This window comes from Neltuma alba, unplaced genomic scaffold, assembly GCF_004799145.2.
Source record: "Neltuma alba isolate B1F8T4 unplaced genomic scaffold, ASM479914v2 tig00005722_pilon, whole genome shotgun sequence".
Lineage (NCBI taxonomy): Eukaryota > Viridiplantae > Streptophyta > Magnoliopsida > Fabales > Fabaceae > Neltuma > Neltuma alba.
In genome coordinates this window covers 21,626-40,990 of record NW_021634207.1, presented here as the reverse complement: position 1 = coordinate 40,990, position 19,365 = coordinate 21,626, and the positions used below count along the sequence as shown (strand labels likewise).

The 19,365-nt window shown below is 38.5% G+C and overlaps 1 protein-coding gene and 1 pseudogene across 1 annotated transcript; one reads left to right on the top strand and one right to left on the bottom strand.

The window, feature by feature from the left end:
* The first annotated feature begins 13,592 nt into the window (after window positions 1-13,592).
* Window positions 13,593-14,382, top strand: LOC114748480 (polcalcin Nic t 1-like). The gene has a single exon (XM_028936889.1). It carries the CDS (start codon window positions 13,634-13,636, stop codon window positions 13,886-13,888), a length of 255 nt encoding a protein of 84 aa, XP_028792722.1. The 5' UTR covers window positions 13,593-13,633; the 3' UTR covers window positions 13,889-14,382.
* LOC114748479 (probable serine/threonine-protein kinase PBL7) lies at window positions 14,205-17,314 on the bottom strand (annotated as a pseudogene).
* Window positions 17,315-19,365: the final 2,051 nt, after the last annotated feature.

The following is a 19,365-nucleotide window of genomic DNA, read 5'->3' as shown; positions in this document are numbered from 1 at the left end:
TAAAGTTTGATGAATTTGGCAACTCCGGAGAAACAAAGGTGTCCGGCGATGAAACGTGCCAACATGCCCTCAACCTTGCAGGCCACGTTTGGATTGCCGTTTGTGATAGTAAAAACACATGGAGAAATATGAAACTGAAGTTTGTAGCTTATTTAGATATAATTGGTTATTTGAATGGGTTTTTACACTAACTGACTTATAAAGAAAAATGGCATTCAGTTCCAATTTCCAACGCTCAACAAAGTGACTTCTAGATTGTTTGAAAATGCGATCAACTGTTGGATTGCATTAAATGAGCATTAAAATTTTCAACTCTCATATTTACCCCTCCCATTTTCCCCTCAATTTTCACTGAGCTCTTCTCCTTCTTCAGTGTTCTCATGCTGCTTTCCCTCAGAACAGAATCAAGCATTACAGACGCAGCTGCCAAAAACATCATCATGGGAGCCTTGCAGAAGAAGAGCTTGTGTGTCGCAACCCACACCCAGAACGACGTTGTCCTTCTGAGAGTAAGCAAAAGGGCTGGCAGTCATTTTTAGGGGAAGACTTACAATTGCACCGCCATGTGTGGCGGGGATTTTGCAGTGCCATGCGTATATGGGGTTGTTGACCCAGACCTTGCAGGAGCTGTAATTGAATTTGGTGACCTCCAGTCGAATCTTCTTGAGATATGGCTTGGGAATTCCGGCAGAGTCTCACGAGCAACTGATCTCAAACCACTTGTTGTGGTAGCAACAGGGTTAGTTCATTCTGAAGGGAGAAGAGATTGTGATGTTTCCACAAGTGGAGTTACAATTAGGACATGCCAATGCCAGCGGAAGTAGAGAGATGAAGACCAGATGCAGAGCCACATGGATGTGGAGGGAGATGAACGAATGAGATGGAAGTGAGGAGGCGGATGGATATTGACTGGGATTAGTAAAGTAGTATATATGGCAAGACTTTTTTAACATGGGGTCTTCGGATGGATATTGACTGAGGGGGTGTTAGCTAAACTGGACCAAGCTAACACAGTCTAATATCCAAGGCTTTAGTCCAAGTAAGGCTACTCATTCTCAACTCATTAACGGGCCACGTTAGGACTCTCAGCTTTGAATACTAGATCTAGGATAACTGGAAAGATTGTCACTAAACACTCCTTCATGGATCGTGGTCAAATTCTATTTTCTGATGCACAGGATTCTCTTAAAGAGTCAAGTGCAGAGCATACTTAGAATCTCTAGCGACAGAAGAAAGACATTATAAGTGAAGCTTTCAGAAGAAGAGAGAAATTTAGAGACAACTCATAAGAAAAGCACACTAGTATTATACAATGAAGTCGATACAACTCCTTCTGCCTCTAACTGATGGCAGAGTGGGGTTTATATAGAGGCTCGGGACCACTACATGACAAAGTCTTAATAGTACACATTATTATGACAGGTAGATGTACTAGTAGACGTCATTATGACCTGACATTTAATAATCACAACTACTAACTACTCTCATAATGATACCTAATAATGACAACCATTCCATTTATTACAAGAGGACAAAATAGACTACAGGACAAACTATTTTAATAAAGTAAAAGTAGATGGAGACATAAAGTAGGATTCTGGCGGGTCCCGCTTTATCTTCAGAGTATCCCAAAAGGAGATTTTCTGATGATAATGTTCCCTAGTCTTTATAGATAGGCTCATGGCTAGGGGATAGGTTCATGATGCCTTCTAGGTCAGGGTCATCTGAGTCATAGTGTCTCTTTGTGCAATAGTAGTCTTCGAGCTCTGAATCAGGGTCATCTTGGTTAGGATCTTGGGATTCTCCTGCAAGGAATGGAGTTGTGATTGGAAACTTGGCTGAGGGAGATAGAGTCTTCAGGCTGAGTGAATTGAATCTGTGAATCTTCGTCATAAGGGTCTTTAGAGGCTTCTGTTTGTGGAGGGACCTGTAACCTATTTGGTGGAGGTCTGACAGCACTCATGATGAAATCTCTCTGGAATTCTTCAAGTGTTGTGCTGCTAGCTGACAGTGAGCTTGGAGGGAAAGGTCCAAGAGATAAACATGAAGTGTCTTCTCCCGTATCAGGCTGGTTAAGTGCAGTTAATGTCTTCCCAATTTTTTCCATTAATAATGTTTCCTTTCTGGGCCATGAGGGGGTGGTGACTTGAAGGATCATACGGTTGTCTGTGTAGAGCCTCTGGTCAGCACTTATACCATAGTTCCTAAAAAAGGTATACAGACAGAAAAATCTTTTTTGTTTGGGAGTTGGTAAGTCCCAGATATTATGTTCCTTGAGAATTTTCCAAAGTTTTCCTCTCCAGTAGGGAAGAGGAGCAAGCATCTCAAAGAGTGTGGTAATAGGAGAATTTTCATTTCTGAAGTCATTCAGGTGATCATGGACGACTACAACTGAGAAGGCTATGGTACAGGTATAATTGGCTGAGACTGACCAGATGTACCATAAAAGTTTCTCTGGTATGGGTCCCTTGATGATGGGAACAGTGAGGTAAGGAGCATCGGCATCAAAATGCTGAGGATAAGGGTGAATTTCGGTGTCTACAAAAACACGATGGAGCCAGTAGAACATAGTGCTTCTGGCAAGGTTTTGGACATCTGCTGGAGATTCAGGATGGGATCCAGGAGGAAAATGGTGGCTCTATTCTGTGAGGCATTTTTGGTTTAGAGATGGTTAGGATGAAGAGAGGTTGATGTCTGGAGAGTGACAGGAGTTTCGGAGGCTGGGAAACTTTCTGAGGTCTTGTGAGGAAATTTGCTATGATGTTCTGGTGACCTTTGAGATCATGAACGGTGAATTCATAGCGAGAGAACCAGTCTTTCCATCAGAGTAACTGGCTATTTGGCAAAGTCTTCCCCTTGGGATTAAGCATTCTGGGAAAAGACGTATTGTCCATTTCTACTCTGAATTGATAAGCATTGAGATGAAAACTGAACTTCTCGATTCCTCTTTTAACTGCAAGGATCTCCTTGTAGGTAGCATGATAATGCTTTTTTGACTCCTTGAATTGTTCGCTTGCATGTCCACAGTAAAATCTCTTTCCATCTATCTCTTCAATTAAGACAGCTCCCCAAAAGTCATCACTGGCATCAATCTGGAGGATTCATAGCCCCCTGTCAGGAATCTTTTGAAGGAGGTAGTTGTTGTGCAATTCTTTTGAAGGTCTTGACAGCTGAGGTCTGCTCTGTCCCCCACGCGAAAGGATTCTTTTTGAGAAGTTTGGATAGCTGTCTAGTATGATTTGACACATGAGGGATAAAATCCCGAAGATAATTAATAATCCCCAGAAATTGTTGGATTTGCTTTGTTGTCAGATTATCGTCTGGGAATTCGAGCAGTTCTTCTGCAATGTGTGGTCCAGGATAACACTAACCATTTTCAAAATGCATTCCAAGAAACTCTATGCTTTTGACACCTATTTCTCCTTTCTTTGCCAACAATATAATCCCATATTTTTCAATTATTTCCCCGAACTAGGTCAATAAAAGTTTATGGGAATCCTCATCTTTTGAGAAAAGTAAAAGGTCATCAATGTAAATGAGGAGGTTATCAAGCATAGGTTAAAAGATTCTAGTCATGGCCTTTTGGAACAGTGATGGGGCGACTTTAAGCCCAAATGGCATGATAGTCCATTGGTACTGGGCATTTGGAATATAGAAAGCAATTTTGGGTTGATCTTCTGGGTGGATACCCAATTGCCAAAATCCTGCTTTGAGGTCAAACTTAGAAAATATTTTTGCATCTCTAAGATGGACTGTAAATGAATTGGGCTTTGGTAAAGGGAATTTGTCATCTTGAAGGAAAATATTAAGAGGCTTATAATCAATGACTAACCTTTTCTTTCCTCTTTTGATTTCTGATCTTTTTTCAACATAGAATGCCTGGTGTAACATCCTAAGTTTTATCGGGTTTTAATAGCCTCTTTTGGGTTGATTTTGAGGATAGATTAGTGATTTAATCTTGATCTTGGTGTTTGGGTTGGATCTGAGGTTGGTTGGAGGCATAGGTGAACGTACCCCTCTCAGGGTATGTTCGCCGCGGCGAAGTAAACTTCGCCGCGGCGCACCGGGAGTTTCAGAGGGGAGTGTCTTCTCGGGAAGGTTTGGCCGCGGCGAAGTCTAGGGGACGCCGCGGCGAAGTTGTTCAGGTGAGCGAGGCTTCCCTTTCGGGAAGGTTTCGCCGCGGCGAAGGTAGGGGTATGCCGCGGCGAATGTTTTCTGGGCGAGCGAGAGTTTCCTCTCGGGAAGCTTTCGCCACGGCGAAAATTGGGGTTCGCCGCGGCGAAGTCAGGTTTTTCAGGCGACTAATTCCTCTCGGGATTAGTTCGCCGCGGCGAAAGGTCGCGAATCTATATATTCGCGAGAGCAGTCAGCGTGCGAAAAATAAGAAAATCTGAGGAGGAGAGAGGAGCTCTGCTAGGGTTTCGGTTTTGAGGCTTGGGAAAGACATTTCTAAGGATCCATTACCTCAAGTAAGTGATTTTAACCTCTAATCTTCTCTCTTTCTTGGAATTTCTTGGAATTTCTGAGGATTTTGGTGGAACCCTAGGATTTTCTAGGTTGTGATGGAATTGAGGTTTTGACCGATTGTTTTGGGTTTAATTGATTGCATTGGGTTAGTTTAAGTTTTAATCGGTGTAGTTTTCTTGGATTTAAAGAATCTTGAGTTTTGGAGTTAGGGTTTATGGAATTGGATGATTGGGATTGAGGATGATAATGTAGAGATTGATTTTGAGTTTTGTGAATTGGGTTATGTTAAGGAGGGTTAAATTGGAGGTTTAATCGGTTTAGAATTGTTGTTGGAACCTTAATTGCTCAAATGGGATGTTGGAGGTTGAATTCCTATAGTGGGTCCTTGAGGTTTGAACTCTAATTCATGCTTGGAAGGAGACTTGATGTTTTAATGGACTTTGAGGATTTTGGAGTGTTGCCTTGATAGTTATACCCCTTGAGTGGGTAGAGTTTTGATGGGAGACAGGAATTTTGTGTCCCCAAGTGTTGTTTTGGCCACATTATTAGTTTGAGAGCTAATATTTGTTGGTTGTGCGTTTGTGTGCTTGTGTAGACCGGTTGTGAGTCTTGGTGGTGCGCGGGGCCACTTTGTTGGTTGTTATTCCTTGCTCAGGCGAGAGGTAACCACTTTCCAATCCTTAGTGCTTGCTTATGTGGTATTGTGAGTAGATTTGTGTTTTGTGCTCCAAATAGTAATTGTGTTCAAACTATATGTTGTATATAAAAAGGGAAAACCGTCTTGTGGGGTTTTGATTTATGATGAATGAATTTTGGAATTGTGAAATGAATTTTGGAATTGTGAAAGATATGCCACTGGATGAGGTTAATTGTGAAATAATTATTACTCTTGATTATGATTTGAGCATGATGCATAATTTGGGATTTGGTGAGAGTTTGATAGTTACTACCACGTGGTAAGGCCTCCATTAATGCATGATGGTTGGCTCTTTACGTCCCCCATAGTGAGGGATAGGCCTTCGGGCTCATTACGTCCCCCAGAGTGAGGGATAGGCCTTTATGGCTCTTTACGTCCCCCATAGTGAGGGATAGGCCGGGTTCGGCTCCTGAAAATCCCCCAAAGTGAGGGATTTGATTGATGGGATTGCATCATTGCACTTGCATGAATTGTTGTGGCTATCAATGTATACATATATATAATTTGTGAACTGCCCCACTTGACATCTCACGAGCACCTATTTAGTAGTACCTAGTATTGGAAAGGTTGGTTACTGGGACCTTGTCTCACCCCGTGGTTTACAATATTTTCAGGTGAAGGTTCTAGGCGTGCGCCTTCGGGAAGAGACGCAGAGGCTTGAGCTTGGTTAGCTTTAGGCCTCTAGCTTTAATTATGTATGGATAGTTGTATATTGCCACGTTTAGGGTCCTTTTAAACTATTTTGATTGCCCGGTTTATTCGTAAACTGGAGGAAGTGTATCTTCTTCTTATTTCAATTGGGCCGGGGGCCCCTTTTTATTGATTTTGTAAACAGGAAAATATATTATCTACTCGTTTTGTTGGCCGGAGGCCATTCCTATTATTTTATGAAACTTTGTTATTCGTGGTTGAGATCTATTGGGATGGGCTGATTTTGATGTATGTCGTTACCCGAGCCGGAGGCTCGGAGGCCTAGTGATTGTGATTGAATGATGATAGTTGCATGCAACTGCATTGAGATGGAACCAAGTTTTAAATATTAATTTTCTAAAATTACGCAATTTCTTTCTACTATGGTAGTTGTTGTAACATCTTTCTTTTTCTACCATAGTAGTGGTCTTATGACGAGTTATAATGTTTTTGAGGTTAAGGGTCTTACACCTGGCAAGCCTAATTAGATTTTGTTAGTTCATTAAGGCCTTGCTTGAGTAGGGCAACACATTCTTCTTTGGCGAGCTTGAGATCTTCTGGATTCATTCCTGGATGAGAGGCTTTTGTAGGACTGATATCTTCATTTTTCTTGAAGAGGAGTTTTATAAAAAAAAACTCTTGATTTTTCCATAATGGAAATGGATGAGAGAACTGTTGATGACTATCAGCGCAAAACTTGAGGAGATGATCTCGAATATCTCCATATCCTGGTGGTGCTTGTTGGATTTCAAAGAGATTAGGAATTTCAGTATATGCACTAAAGAAATTTTTATATCTAATTCCTTTAGGCAGTACTTGAAGATTCCTAGTATGATAATAAGCATCAAATCCAATAAGAATATCTTTCCCCAGGAGATCACTACCAAGAACTTTTATCCATAGAACACATCCTGGAAAGAATTGAATACCAATCTTCCTGCGAGTAATCCATTCAATCTTGAATGGTTTTGAATCAGCAGTAAGGAAAAATTGATCACAAGGGATCCATGCTTCAGAAGGAAGAATATCAGGATTCATGATGGTTCTGCATGCTCTAGTGTCAATAAAAGCAATAACAGGGATTGGCTTTTCATACCTTCCTGGAAGGATATGAATTTTGACATTTGGCTTGGGAGTAACTTTGTTGCGGTCTGGCTAAGAAGCCAGGGAACCAAGGAAAGACGGATGCATGGGTTGTTCAAGAGAATATAAATACCCTTGAGGATCATCATCTTTTTGGAATAAGGATTCAGAATCAGTTTCCTCATCTTCAGAGAAAGGAAGAACATATTGTGTTTCTTCATCCTCTTGGTCTTCAATGATAGATTCAATATCTTCATCTTTATTGATCATTAGAACAGTCTGTAAGTGTTCCAGCATCTTCACATCCTTTTTTGTCTTGTTAGGACAATTTTTTGCAAAATGTCCTTTTTCTTGCATATGTAGCACCTGTCAGATTTCTTTGAATAAGGCTTGCGCCTCTTGAAATATCTCAGGAAAAGCTTTCTGGATCTTCTCCTGGAATAAGAACCCTTTGGATATCTGAATCGACGATAATGAGATTTTCTCTTGGTAGAACAAGAGCAATCGTTTTCATATTTGCACTTTATCTTCAGATGCGGTTTCTTGCAAGCATGTCTGAGTTTTGACTGCCCTTTCAGCATCCCTTTGAAGAACTTTTATTGTTCACAGAGCTTATCCACATTTGCTAATGCCAACTGATATATTTCTCTGATAGAAATGTCAGACATATTTCTATGGAGTGCATTGATAGCTCTATAAAGTTCTGGTTGCAGTTCGTCTGGAAGAGAGGCAATAAAAGTATGCCTGAGATTGACATCATTAGCTCCTCCATTCATGTAATATTTTTCAGACTTCTCTAGAAATGTTTCTGCAAGTCTTTTTTGTCCAAAGAACAACATTTCATCTCAAAGTATTCCTGGCGATACCTTTTGTCAATGATGTGGAAATCACCAATGAATTCCTTATGAATGAGTCCTAGAAGAGTTCTTGCATTATCAACTTTGGCTACTGCTATCTTCTGGTAATCACTAAGACTTTGATACCATTCTCTTAATGTTCCTGTTAGTCTTGAGAGAAATTCTGTGAGAACTTCCTCAAGAGTTGCATCATGCCTGGCAAGCTGTAGGTCAATCCATGCTCCGAACTCATAGAGTCTGTCTCTCCATTTTTTTGAAGGAAGGTCATCAAAAGTGAACCATGGACCTGTTGTAGGTTTATAGTCTGCTCTTCTTGACTCAGACATATGAGGGATAGATGGTTCTTCATCAATAGGATCTTCAACTGTAGGATCTGGTTGGACCATTGCTACCTTGGAGATATCAGCATGATATGTTTCATAATCAAAGTTGGAACTGTATTCAATAGAGGAATCAGACTCAGTTTCAGAGGTTCCATCTGTTGATGATTGATCTTTATTCACAGATTGGAAAGTGGCTATGGTTTTGTTTGGATCAATGACTTCTTTTCCTTTTTCTCTGTCTGGAAGAGAAGTTTGTTTTGGTAGAGATGATGGTGGAGTTCTTATTACAACTCCTTGAGAGGATGGTGTTGGTTCAATAGGTTTAGTATGTGAGGATGATGGATAGAAAAGTCTTTCAGATGAAGGGAAGTGAGGTGGTCTTACTGGAGGTCTAGGAGTAGGATTTGGTTGGACAGGTGAAAAAATTGGTTGTTGAGATTTTCTCAGCTATCTTAAAATAGGATAAAACATTTTGAAAACCTTACTGTAATCAGATTCTCTGGGGTAAGAAGGAGGTGATGTTGGATATGTAGGACATTGGAAACTAGAGGGGTAAGACGGATAAGGGTCATAGATGGTTTGTGAATGATCCTTTGCGATGTGTGACTCGATTCTTTGCAAATCCTTTCGGATTTGTGACAGTTCTTGCTCTTTCCTGGTAAACTCTGGTCCAATGTATCCTTTTTCGATAAATCACTTCAGATCTGCATCCAGTTGATAAGCCTGAGAAGTCGGAGTCATATAAAGCTGTTTGACTTGATCAGAGACTTGGTCAAGCCTGCTCGTTAGAGTATCAGTTGTAAGAGTCAGCAGGTCAAGCTTTGAATCAATCTTTGTCAAGGTTCTATTCTGGCTGATTGCATTCTGGGTTTGCCAATTAAGAACTTCTTCTGCTGCTGAGACTGGTTTAGCTTCACCAGTAGGAGAGATTTCTGTTGGAACAGAGAAAGGTCTTGCTGTAACCTTTGTTTCTCTATTGGTTATTCTTTCAAGGGGAAGAAAATCCTGCTAATAAGGATCCATCATTGCTATACACGGGATGGATTTTTGGACGACGGGAATTACTGGATCTGGCCTTTGTTTAGGAAGGAGATCTTCATGACCTGTTTCTTTAAGCAGATCTTATAGAGATAATTGGCTAGAAGGAACAGTAGGGACAGGAGCCTTCCAGTCTCTAGCTTTCTGTTTCGGACCGTGATCATCATCATCATGGTGATGATGGTAATGCCTACAGGAACAAGGAGATGTGTTTTTCTCCCTTTTCTTCTTTTTTATGGCATATCTGATGGGGTAAGACCATCCATCTTCATCTTCATTGTCTGATGCTTCCCACCAGTAAGGTGTATCACACTTACAGTCAGGATCACATTCTTCTGGTGCATGATCCCAAATGAAATGGCCATTTATATGAGACACATAACATGGCTTGGCATTCTGATCTACCCAAGTAATTGGAGGGTCTCGCTTGGATAGAACATAGGCTGGAGTGATGGTCAAAATACGTCCAGAAGGTACAGAAAAACCTTCCTGGCCTGGCTTGGTGAGGATAGTTTTGACTGTGCCATCTGGAAGCCTTTTTATCTCAGGAGGAGTAGAAGTATGGACATCCCTCTGCACACCATGAAAGTGTTTTTCATAGTTGGTGATCCACTCAAGAGGCATCAACTGAGCAAGCTCCTCTTTTGGGATCTGTCGAGGAATTTGGATAATGGAGGTATCATCAGCTCTATCAGAAACCACATAAAGAGCATCTTTAGTGGAATTTGGAAAATGAAGATCAAGAGCATGATTCTGGAGTCTGTAGATGACTTGATGATGAAGAGTTGCTGTGATAGCTCTGGGATCTTGTTCTGCACCAACTATCTGGACTTGGATTTTTAGTCTGTTCGTCAAAGTTGGATCTGAAATCTTGATGTTGAAGTATGGAGCCATGGTAAGGATGACACTACCGTTACTAAGAGTGGTCAGGACAGCACCAATCAAAGCATTACTATAGGTAGTATCGACTAGAGCAACTTTAGCAGTGGCTGTAATTCCTTTTCTCCCATGAAGTGTAAGAATAAAGCGTACAGTACCAATATAGAGATAGGTATAACCTTGAGCTATCCACTCATTGATCAAGGGTTGAGGTATGTCAATATTGACATATTGTTCAGAGGAAGAGGCAGGAAGACCACAGTTTTCTAGTATGGTAGATTGGACAATTTCTTTAACATGGGGTCTTTGGGTGGAGATCAGGTTTCTAACATTTCTAGTCACATTAAAAATATATAATATCAACTCTACTGTTCAATAAAATTTATGTTCTTTTCAGTTATTTTACAACTAAACTCATTTTTCTATTAATTATTCAAATAACTTTTAACTTTTCTAACTGACTTTTTCTAAGCACATATTCAAACATAAATCGCATTACACTAACTGATTTTTACTTTAATTTCAGTTTACAAAAGTTAGTTAGAATAGAAGTTAGTTTTGCTACTGTCAATCTAAACACACCCGTACTTTTCTAAGGAGAAGAGAGACAGAGGGTCACGCTGGATTTTGATGGAAATAAATTATGCATGTCACAAAAAATAAATTTTGTTTAATTGAATCGTTTGTAAGTATAAACCATTGGTACTTATTTGGTTCGAATCCGCTAAATGAAGCGGCTAAATATAGAACCAAGTGAATAATTGAGTGTTAAATTTTTAAAATGTTATAAATACGTTTCTTCTCCTCATTATTTCGTTGCTCACAATTGAAGAGCGCTCCTAAAAGATGCTACCACCATTTTAAATACGCACTACATAATTATAGCACGCTACGCTTGTGCGTGGCTTTACTTTGGCTGCCGCTATTTTCCAACGCTTCAAAGCTATGTCTGGTGGTTTCATGCATCGTGTTCTGTAGAGGCTGGCTTCCAGGTAGGGGTGTTTAAAACTGGCCTGTTCCGATCTCGGTCTTATTAGGACTGGACGGGTCCGCCTCGAAATTTTTTGAAACGGGACAAAAAAGGAGTTCGGGACGGGATGAGGCATGAGATGGGATGGTCCCGTCCCGGTCCCGTGCGATAAGTATACTTTTTTTAAAAAAATATTTGTATCATATTTAATTATTTATATAATACATAATTATATATTATTATTAAATGTTAAAAACGAATAAAATAATAATATGAAGCCCTAGAGTGGAGTGATATTAATTGTCAATAGCTCGCTTGGGTCTTGTGTTTTGTGCATGTTGGCGGAGTGTTAGCTTCTAGGAACTGATTTGATTTGATACATGTTCCAAAAAAAAAAAGAAAAGAATGGACACTAGGAAAATAAATGAAGAACGCAGGGAATTCATAGAAAATGGACTACGCTTTTAGTTTTTATTGTTGAAGGCTGCAGAAATATTTGAAGCGGGCCAATTTGTTACAATAAAATTAATATTTAGTTCATTACATCAAAGGCCCAAAATAGTTTTCAGTTTAGGCAACAACAAAAAACAGAAAGAAATTTAAAACAGTCCCAATAAAAAAATAAAGGCCCAAAACCGAAAGGGACAAAAAATAAAAGAGGGACAGGACGGTCCCGATAGGATCAGGACGGGATACAGGACAAAAGTCCTGTCCTGTCCTTGTTCATCGGGATGGGCCTGTCTCTGTCCCGTCCCGTAAATACCCCTACTTTCAAGGACAGTGTTGGGTTCCTACATTACACTCACATGTGATGTGTGGCTTGCATGGCTTGTTATGTTTGGTTTTAATTTGGGCTTGTGTTGTTTTGTAGGTGTTTTATGTTATGTCGGCTAATGCATAATATTATGGTGTTTCAATAAAATTGTTATTTTATCAAAAAATAAAAACAAGAAACAAACCCCTTAGGAGTACAACTAAGTCGAGGAATAAGTTCTAAAGGCAAGTATTATTGACAACAACGATGATGATGAGAACGAGATTAATAATAAGTGGGGGTTAGTATGCGGATCAGGATCTCAGGAGGTGATAAATAAACAAAAACATGAGATTAGCGATTGTGACATACTACCTCCAGTTCTAAGTATAAAAAACAGTTGACTAATTTAAATAGATTAAGGAAATAAATTAAATTAGTTATTTGTGATAAATAGATATTGTTTTTCCTAAAATATCCTTACTAATCAAGTTTACTGGTTAGAACTACTATTATTAGAAAGACTATCTTAAAAAAAATAAATATGAGAGAAAATAGATTGGGGTTTTATATTTAGAACCAAAATAAAAGGCAAACAAGGTCTTATAGTAAAGACCGAAAGTACTATTAAATATAATATCGGTTAGTTACAGTCCTAGAAAAATTATGATATTATATTAAAAACATTTAAATAAAAAATACATGAATATTAACTAAATTAAGGGGATAACTAAATAATAAATATATGATATTAAATATAGAGATTTTTTTCGTTGAAGAAGAATGAGTTTTGGTGCTAGTGAAATCAATAGTAATGTTAATCATAGAATTCAGGTTAAGTGGTTTAAATAGAGAAAAGCGACATGAGTCATTTGTGATCATAAAATACTTAATAAGGTTAAAGGCAAGTTTTATGGCGCTGTTCTAGGACCAACAATGCTATATGGTCATGAATGTTGAGTTTTAAAAGGATAATATGACCATAAAGTGGAGGTAGCAAAGATAAGAATGCCGAGATAGATATGTGGTTATACAAGAAAAGATATGATTCTGTGAAAAAGTTAAAGTGATTGCTATTGATGAGAAAACAATAGAAAAAAGTTTGAAATGGTTTGGTCACGTACAAAGAAGATTTTTGGATGCGTCGGTGAGAAGTGTTGATTAAATGGTGTCTCCTAAAAAAAGATAGGAGAAGGCCAAAGAGAACACTTAGATTGTTGAGCGAGATCTTTTAATTAATAATATATCCAAAGATTTCAACTTTACATAGAGTTTAATGATATGATGGGATTAATGTAGCCAACTCTACCTAGTGAAATGAGGTTTTTTATTGTCGTTGTAATGAGTTTTGGTGCCAAACAACTGATGAGTGCTAAATAACTCTAGCACATTGTCTAGATCAAATTTTAATAATTTAGATTAAATTCTATTGTACTTTCGTTTCTTCAAAAGAGATATTTTGATGTGTATAAAATTTAAAATAAAAATATTTTTTGAATTATCAGTTTTTTAAAAATGTTTTTTATTTTAAAAACCGCCCGCTCGCTGCATGAACCAACACATGCACACCCTCGAAATTAAAAAAAAAAAAGGAAAAAAAGCAATATCAAGTCCAACCGTAACAACCTTAACTCCGTAACGAACTTAACTAAATTAGTAAATTCGGGAGACCTATGGAAAACGATCGATCCTAATTATGGAAGCTAATGTCTGATTGTTGATCGTTGGTTTTCCGATGCTGAAGGATGACCATGTTGGCATATGCCCTTAAAAAGCAACGGAAACCCATTTATTAGCCCCCGGATCTCCCAATCTTACACTCACTTCACTGTCAACTCCAGAAGCAAAAACCTGGTGCCCGTTATAATTTATAGTATGGCTGATGATCCCCAGCATGTTGCTGACAGAGATCGAATATTCAAGCGTTTTGACACAAACGGCGATGGCAAAATCTCAGCGGCAGAGCTCGCGGAATCCCTGAAATTACTGGGGCAAATTACCGCAGAGGAAATCCAAACGATGATGGAGGAGATTGATACCGACGGAGATGGCTTCATTTCCTACGAAGAATTCACGGAATTCGCTAGAGTCAACCGTGGTCTGGTCAAGGACGTTGCCAAGATTTTTTAACTCTTTTTTTTTTTTTTTTTAAATTTCAATCTTTTCTTAGCTTCCTGTTTAGAGTTATGCGCCACCAGGAATTAACACCACCAAATCCGCTGTTTTTTGTGCATGTCTTGTCTCCTCTATATACCATCATGTAAACATGTTTCCTCTTTAGGATTCTCTCATCGGAACCCATTTGCATTTGTATATCTGGCGGATGCATTTTCAGCTTGCCTGCCTGGCACATTCTACCTGTTAAAAGAAGATGCCACAGTAATTTTGCAAATCAAAATCTTTACAAGTATCGACACATTTTTGCCTAAAACATGCACTCTCGATCTTGATAGCCCATAACTTACAAGATTTGAACGGCCACCATAAACTTGGAATGAATTTATTTGCTCTTTTACCCTGTAAGATAGAAAGAAAGACGCAAGGCTTCTACACTCAAAACAATTTTTTGAGTTTCCTTTTCTATTTACAATTTCAAGATCTTCACATCTAACACCTTCAACTAAGAAAAACCCACATGTTACTTGTCGTGTTTCAACGGCCATATAGATAATCATCATCCTCAAACTCTGAAACTCCTAGCATTGCTAGAGCCAAGTGTCTTTTCATCTCGTTATTTGTTTGGTGTAGTTGAGGGTAGCAATCAACTACCAACCCATTCCCAAGTAGACCAGACTTCTTCCTTTTAGGCAAGACACGTTCTTCTTGGCCTCTCAGTATTGCAATAATCTCTTGTATTCCAGGTCTCCGAGATTCTTCATTCGTAACACAGGCAGCTGCTGCTTCTATCACCTGAGCCATCTGATTTGAGAATCTCAAACTGCGCTTGAGTCGAGGATCCAGCAACTCTTCAATGGCCCCCTTCCCCTTCTGCAGGAAGGGTCTAGCCTGCATATTAATTTCCGATGGCATATGCGTCAACAAGTCAATTTTCCGTTTGATTTTTACCATTCTTTGCATAAGTACCGAATTAAATGCTGCTCTGAAATTACCATTACAAAAATTTACCCAAAAATTGTATGGAGTTTTCTGCTATGACGGAAAAGTCATAGTTCGCTTTCAATACAGCAAAGCACGTAACTGAGTTCTTCATTGATTTCAAAGTACATGGTTCTTACTTCATGTTTGCCAAACACAACCCCTAGAGTCTCTAATCTATAAATTCTAGCGAACAAGCCAATGCTATCTGATATCTGCTTTATTCTGACAGATTAAAAGGAAAGAACAATATTTCCCCTGAGTGATCATTATAATGAACATATAAACTATCCTAGCTAGTTATACACATCAGAAATCTATATTTTATCAAGCAATTTTGATCCATGTATCAGATAAAAGGCCAATTCTCAGTTTTCTCTATCTGATAAGGGATAAAAGAAAGTTCCATTCATCAAATATTGTACTGTTTGATAGAGAAACGAAAAACTAATTTGAAGGGCATTCTTGCTTCGGATGAGTTAATGGACAGGACTATTTGATGGCAGTAGAAGGTTATGCTCAATGTTTTTTTTTTCTTTTTTTCCCCCCAACAATCCACAATAAAAATCAATTCAACCAACATAGAATCAGAAGCTAGGGCAACAATGCAAGAATTAAAGCATCACCCACCCATAAGACCAAGTTCTCCTCTCCTGGTGGCTTTTTTGCTTCTATTGGCCTCCGGCCAGTTATGAGTTCTAATAAAACAACTCCGAAAGCATAAACATCAGTCTTAGCAGATACTTTTCCATGTTGGAAATATTCAGGAGCCAAATAACTGTTGCAAAGGCACAAATTTTATTTCATTCATTTGTGTATGAAAACAAAAAATGAAAAAAGGAGAGGGGGTGGAGGATAGACATTTGGCAGAACAAGACCGGTGAGGTTTAGGTTTTACCCAAATGTTCCCTTGACTGTTTTGCAGAGGAAAGGAACTGAAGGTGCAGTAGTCCATGTAGCTAATCCAAAATCGCATAACTGTGATTTAACAAGATGAACAATCAAAATAAGTCGCGTGCATGGGTTTATTATCAGACTACAATTGATCTGCAAGAATGCATCTCACCTTAGGAGTCTTTTTGGAGGAAAGAAGAATGTTTGAGGGTTTAATATCTCTGTGAACAACGCATCTTTCAGTTCCGTTATGCAGATAAGCCAGGGCTTCTGCAATTCCAATGGCAACTTTATACCTCACAGGCCAGGGAAGTGGTGAACTACCCTTCACACACTTCCTTTCTGCAAAATAGATATCCTAGAATAAGTGAATATCGTCAAATTTCAACCGAAGACCTCGTAAAGTAGGGTTCGATGAGAATGAGAAATGAAATACCATGCAAATGGTGCTCTAGGCTGCCCCGGAGACATATTTGTACACCAGAAATAAACCCTCCTCGGGGTCAATACAAAAGCCCACAAGGGGAACAATGTTTGGGCTATGAAGAGAATTGGCAATCATCAGTTCTCTACAGAATGCCTTCGCAGATTCCTTGTCTTCCTTGTCTAATCGTTTGATTGCTACAGCAGTCCTCAAAAGCCCAACTCTACCCCTAAATACACAGCTCAAGGCTCCTCTCCCCAATACTCTTCCTACCCAAAACAAGTAAAAGGGAAACAGAAGAACAAACAAGAAATAGAATTACAATCTCCTGCCTGGAATAATATCCGAGTTAAGCAAGAACGGCCGACCAACTTTACCTTCGGAGAAATTGCGAGTAGCAGATAGAATTTCACCGTAGTTGAACCTGATCAAAGTGTTGGCTACAGGGGAAATGCTTTTTTCCAAGAACTCGATCCTCCGACATTTCAGCTCTCGAGCTCGAGCATTATTCATTCTATCGTCCAGATTGACCATCAAGACGGTTGCAGCAGCGGAAGAATTCAAGCTCCAGGATTCGAGCTCAACCTGAGAACAGAAACTGAAACGGAAAGACGAGTGAACAGATTGTGGGTCAGCATTCGTCACCTCTGCTCCGCACCCATCAGACTCTGCAAGCAACCACGCCTTGTTGTGCTCTAGATTCGTCTTTCTATAACCGTCGCCGTCGTTTTTACCGAAGCTTGGCAGGTGGCGAGGCAGGGCAACGCAGGCAAAGCCAAGCTCCCAGATCATTTTTCTCAGAATGGTCCTAAATTTGAGCTTGTGATTACAGTAGCGATCTGAAACTAGATGGGAAGAAGACGGAGCATTAGAAGACTCACAAGAGGCAATCCCGGTTGGTTTTGGATGAGAGAAGCCCATCACGAAGTAGATCCCATCAATAGCACAGAAACCCAGAAAATAACAACTGGTTTAGCAACATAAAAGAGAAAAAGTAGCGAGAATAAAAGGTTAAAGCTGCTTTGCTTGAATGGAGGGAGAGAGAATTTTGCGAGAGGACAGAGAAAAAGGGACGAGATGAAAATAATTGAAAGTAATGTTCCTGTGGCAAATAAAAGAAAAGTTGAATTAGAGGGGGGGAAGGTGAGATCAGGATGAAAATAAGGGAACGAGGACTACACTTCGCAAGCAAATGGACGAATAAAATAAAGGAAGCATGCTCGACTGTTGGAATGGAAATGGGGCTGCCCTGCAGTTCGGTGCCTTTCCAACGCACCCTATCGCAACAAACCCCACTGACAGCCCGCGCACCCATGCTTGCTCTGCTTCTGATGTCTCCAGTCATGTGTCGACTCTCTCTACTGTGGAACCATTCATTCCACTGCACTCTAACGTTTATTTTTATATGACGTCATCTTTATTAGTAAAATACTTTCTGAAGTCTAGAAAATAATTAATATTTTTCAGTATAGAGAAAATATAAAACTAAATATTGATGGAAAAAGGAAGAAAAAATGACAAACAAAGACCCTTAATATCTGAAATAAAGACCCGGTCCCACATTACAAATATAAAATCTTGGTGAAATGTCTGAAATCACAACTCATGTATACTAAATGACAAGTTGATTATGGAATTGACAAGTTCACTTTAGTGAATGACAATTTCAATAGGTCAAATCACAACATGGCTAAGGGAATGCCAAATGATAAATTGACTATGGGAAATGACAAATTCACTCTACCGAATAATAACTTCAGTAGACCAAATCACAACTTGCCTAAGAGGTATTTCAAACATTTTACTAAGATTTCATATTTGCAATATGGGATTGGGTCCTCTGAAGCCATTTTTCAATTTGAAGGTCCTAAATAGCAATTTCATATATAGGGAGTCTTTATTTGCCATGTTCCCCAAAAAAAAAGCATCCAATAAATGAAAAATATAGTACTCCTCTTGTCCTTATATTTTGAGTCCATTTTGATCATAAATACTATCTACGGCCCTAATTATAAAAGTCATTTGACTAATTTGAGGAGATTAAGGAAGTAAGTTGAGTTAGTTATTTGTTTTAAATAGATGTTGTCTTTTCTAAAATATCCTTACTAATCAAGTGTATTAACTAGAACTATCATTGTTAGAAGAGCTACTTTGAAAAATATATATATAAATATGAGAGACAAAGTGGATTGAAGTCTTATATTTAGGACCAAAATAAAAGTCAAACATAGTCCTATATTAAGGACCGGAGGTAATATAAAACATGTTTTTTATATTTATTATTTTTTTAAAATACTTTTAGTGATTCTCTTTCAAATCATAATTAAGTAGGAGATAAAAAAAGATATTAAGAAACATAAAATATATCATATTTTTTATAATCAACTAATTTATTTTACTTTCTTAATCTAATTAAATTAATTAAATAAGTCTTGTATTAAGAATTGAAAAAATATAAAAAATCTTTTAGTCTCACATTAACATATTCAACATATCTTTTAGTCTCACATTAACATATTCATGTGCGTGTTTGTACTCTATAAATCTTGAAGAAAAAAGAAATCGTTGTCCGTCTAAGAATCCAGAATAAGATGAATTATGCACAGGTTTAACCCTTTCCTTCGTCAGCAGCTCACCTCTCTAATGCTAAGTCACTCTCCCTCCGGCTCTGTGTCATTTAGTGAAGGATAATAACTGTTATAAGTTTATGCCCTTCAAATTCCCCCCAAAAGGGAAAAAAAAAAAGAAAAAAAAAGAAAAGAGATAAAAATAGGCGTGTTTTAGGCAAATAGGCTTGTTGGATATAACAATTATGATCCTTCAGAAAATGACACAGCCGGAGAGAGAATGAGTTAGCATTAGAGAGGTGAGCTGCTGATGAACGAAAGGATTAAACCTGTGAATAAATGATGAATCATAAAACTCATGGTAAAGACTAAGATGGTAGCTTTATAAATAATTTATTCATTATGAATGTTGTCATCACTCTCTTTTCATAAAAAAAAAAAAAAAGCAGAGATTTTCCGCAGTGAGTGCATGCCCTTCAAATTCAAAAAACGAAAAAAAACAGAGATATATATATATATATATATAAATATATAAATAACCGTGTTTTAAGCAAATAGGCTTGTTGTCTCAGCCTGAATAGGTTTGGCAATAGGAATGGGCCTGAGTATGGCTTATTTGAATAAAG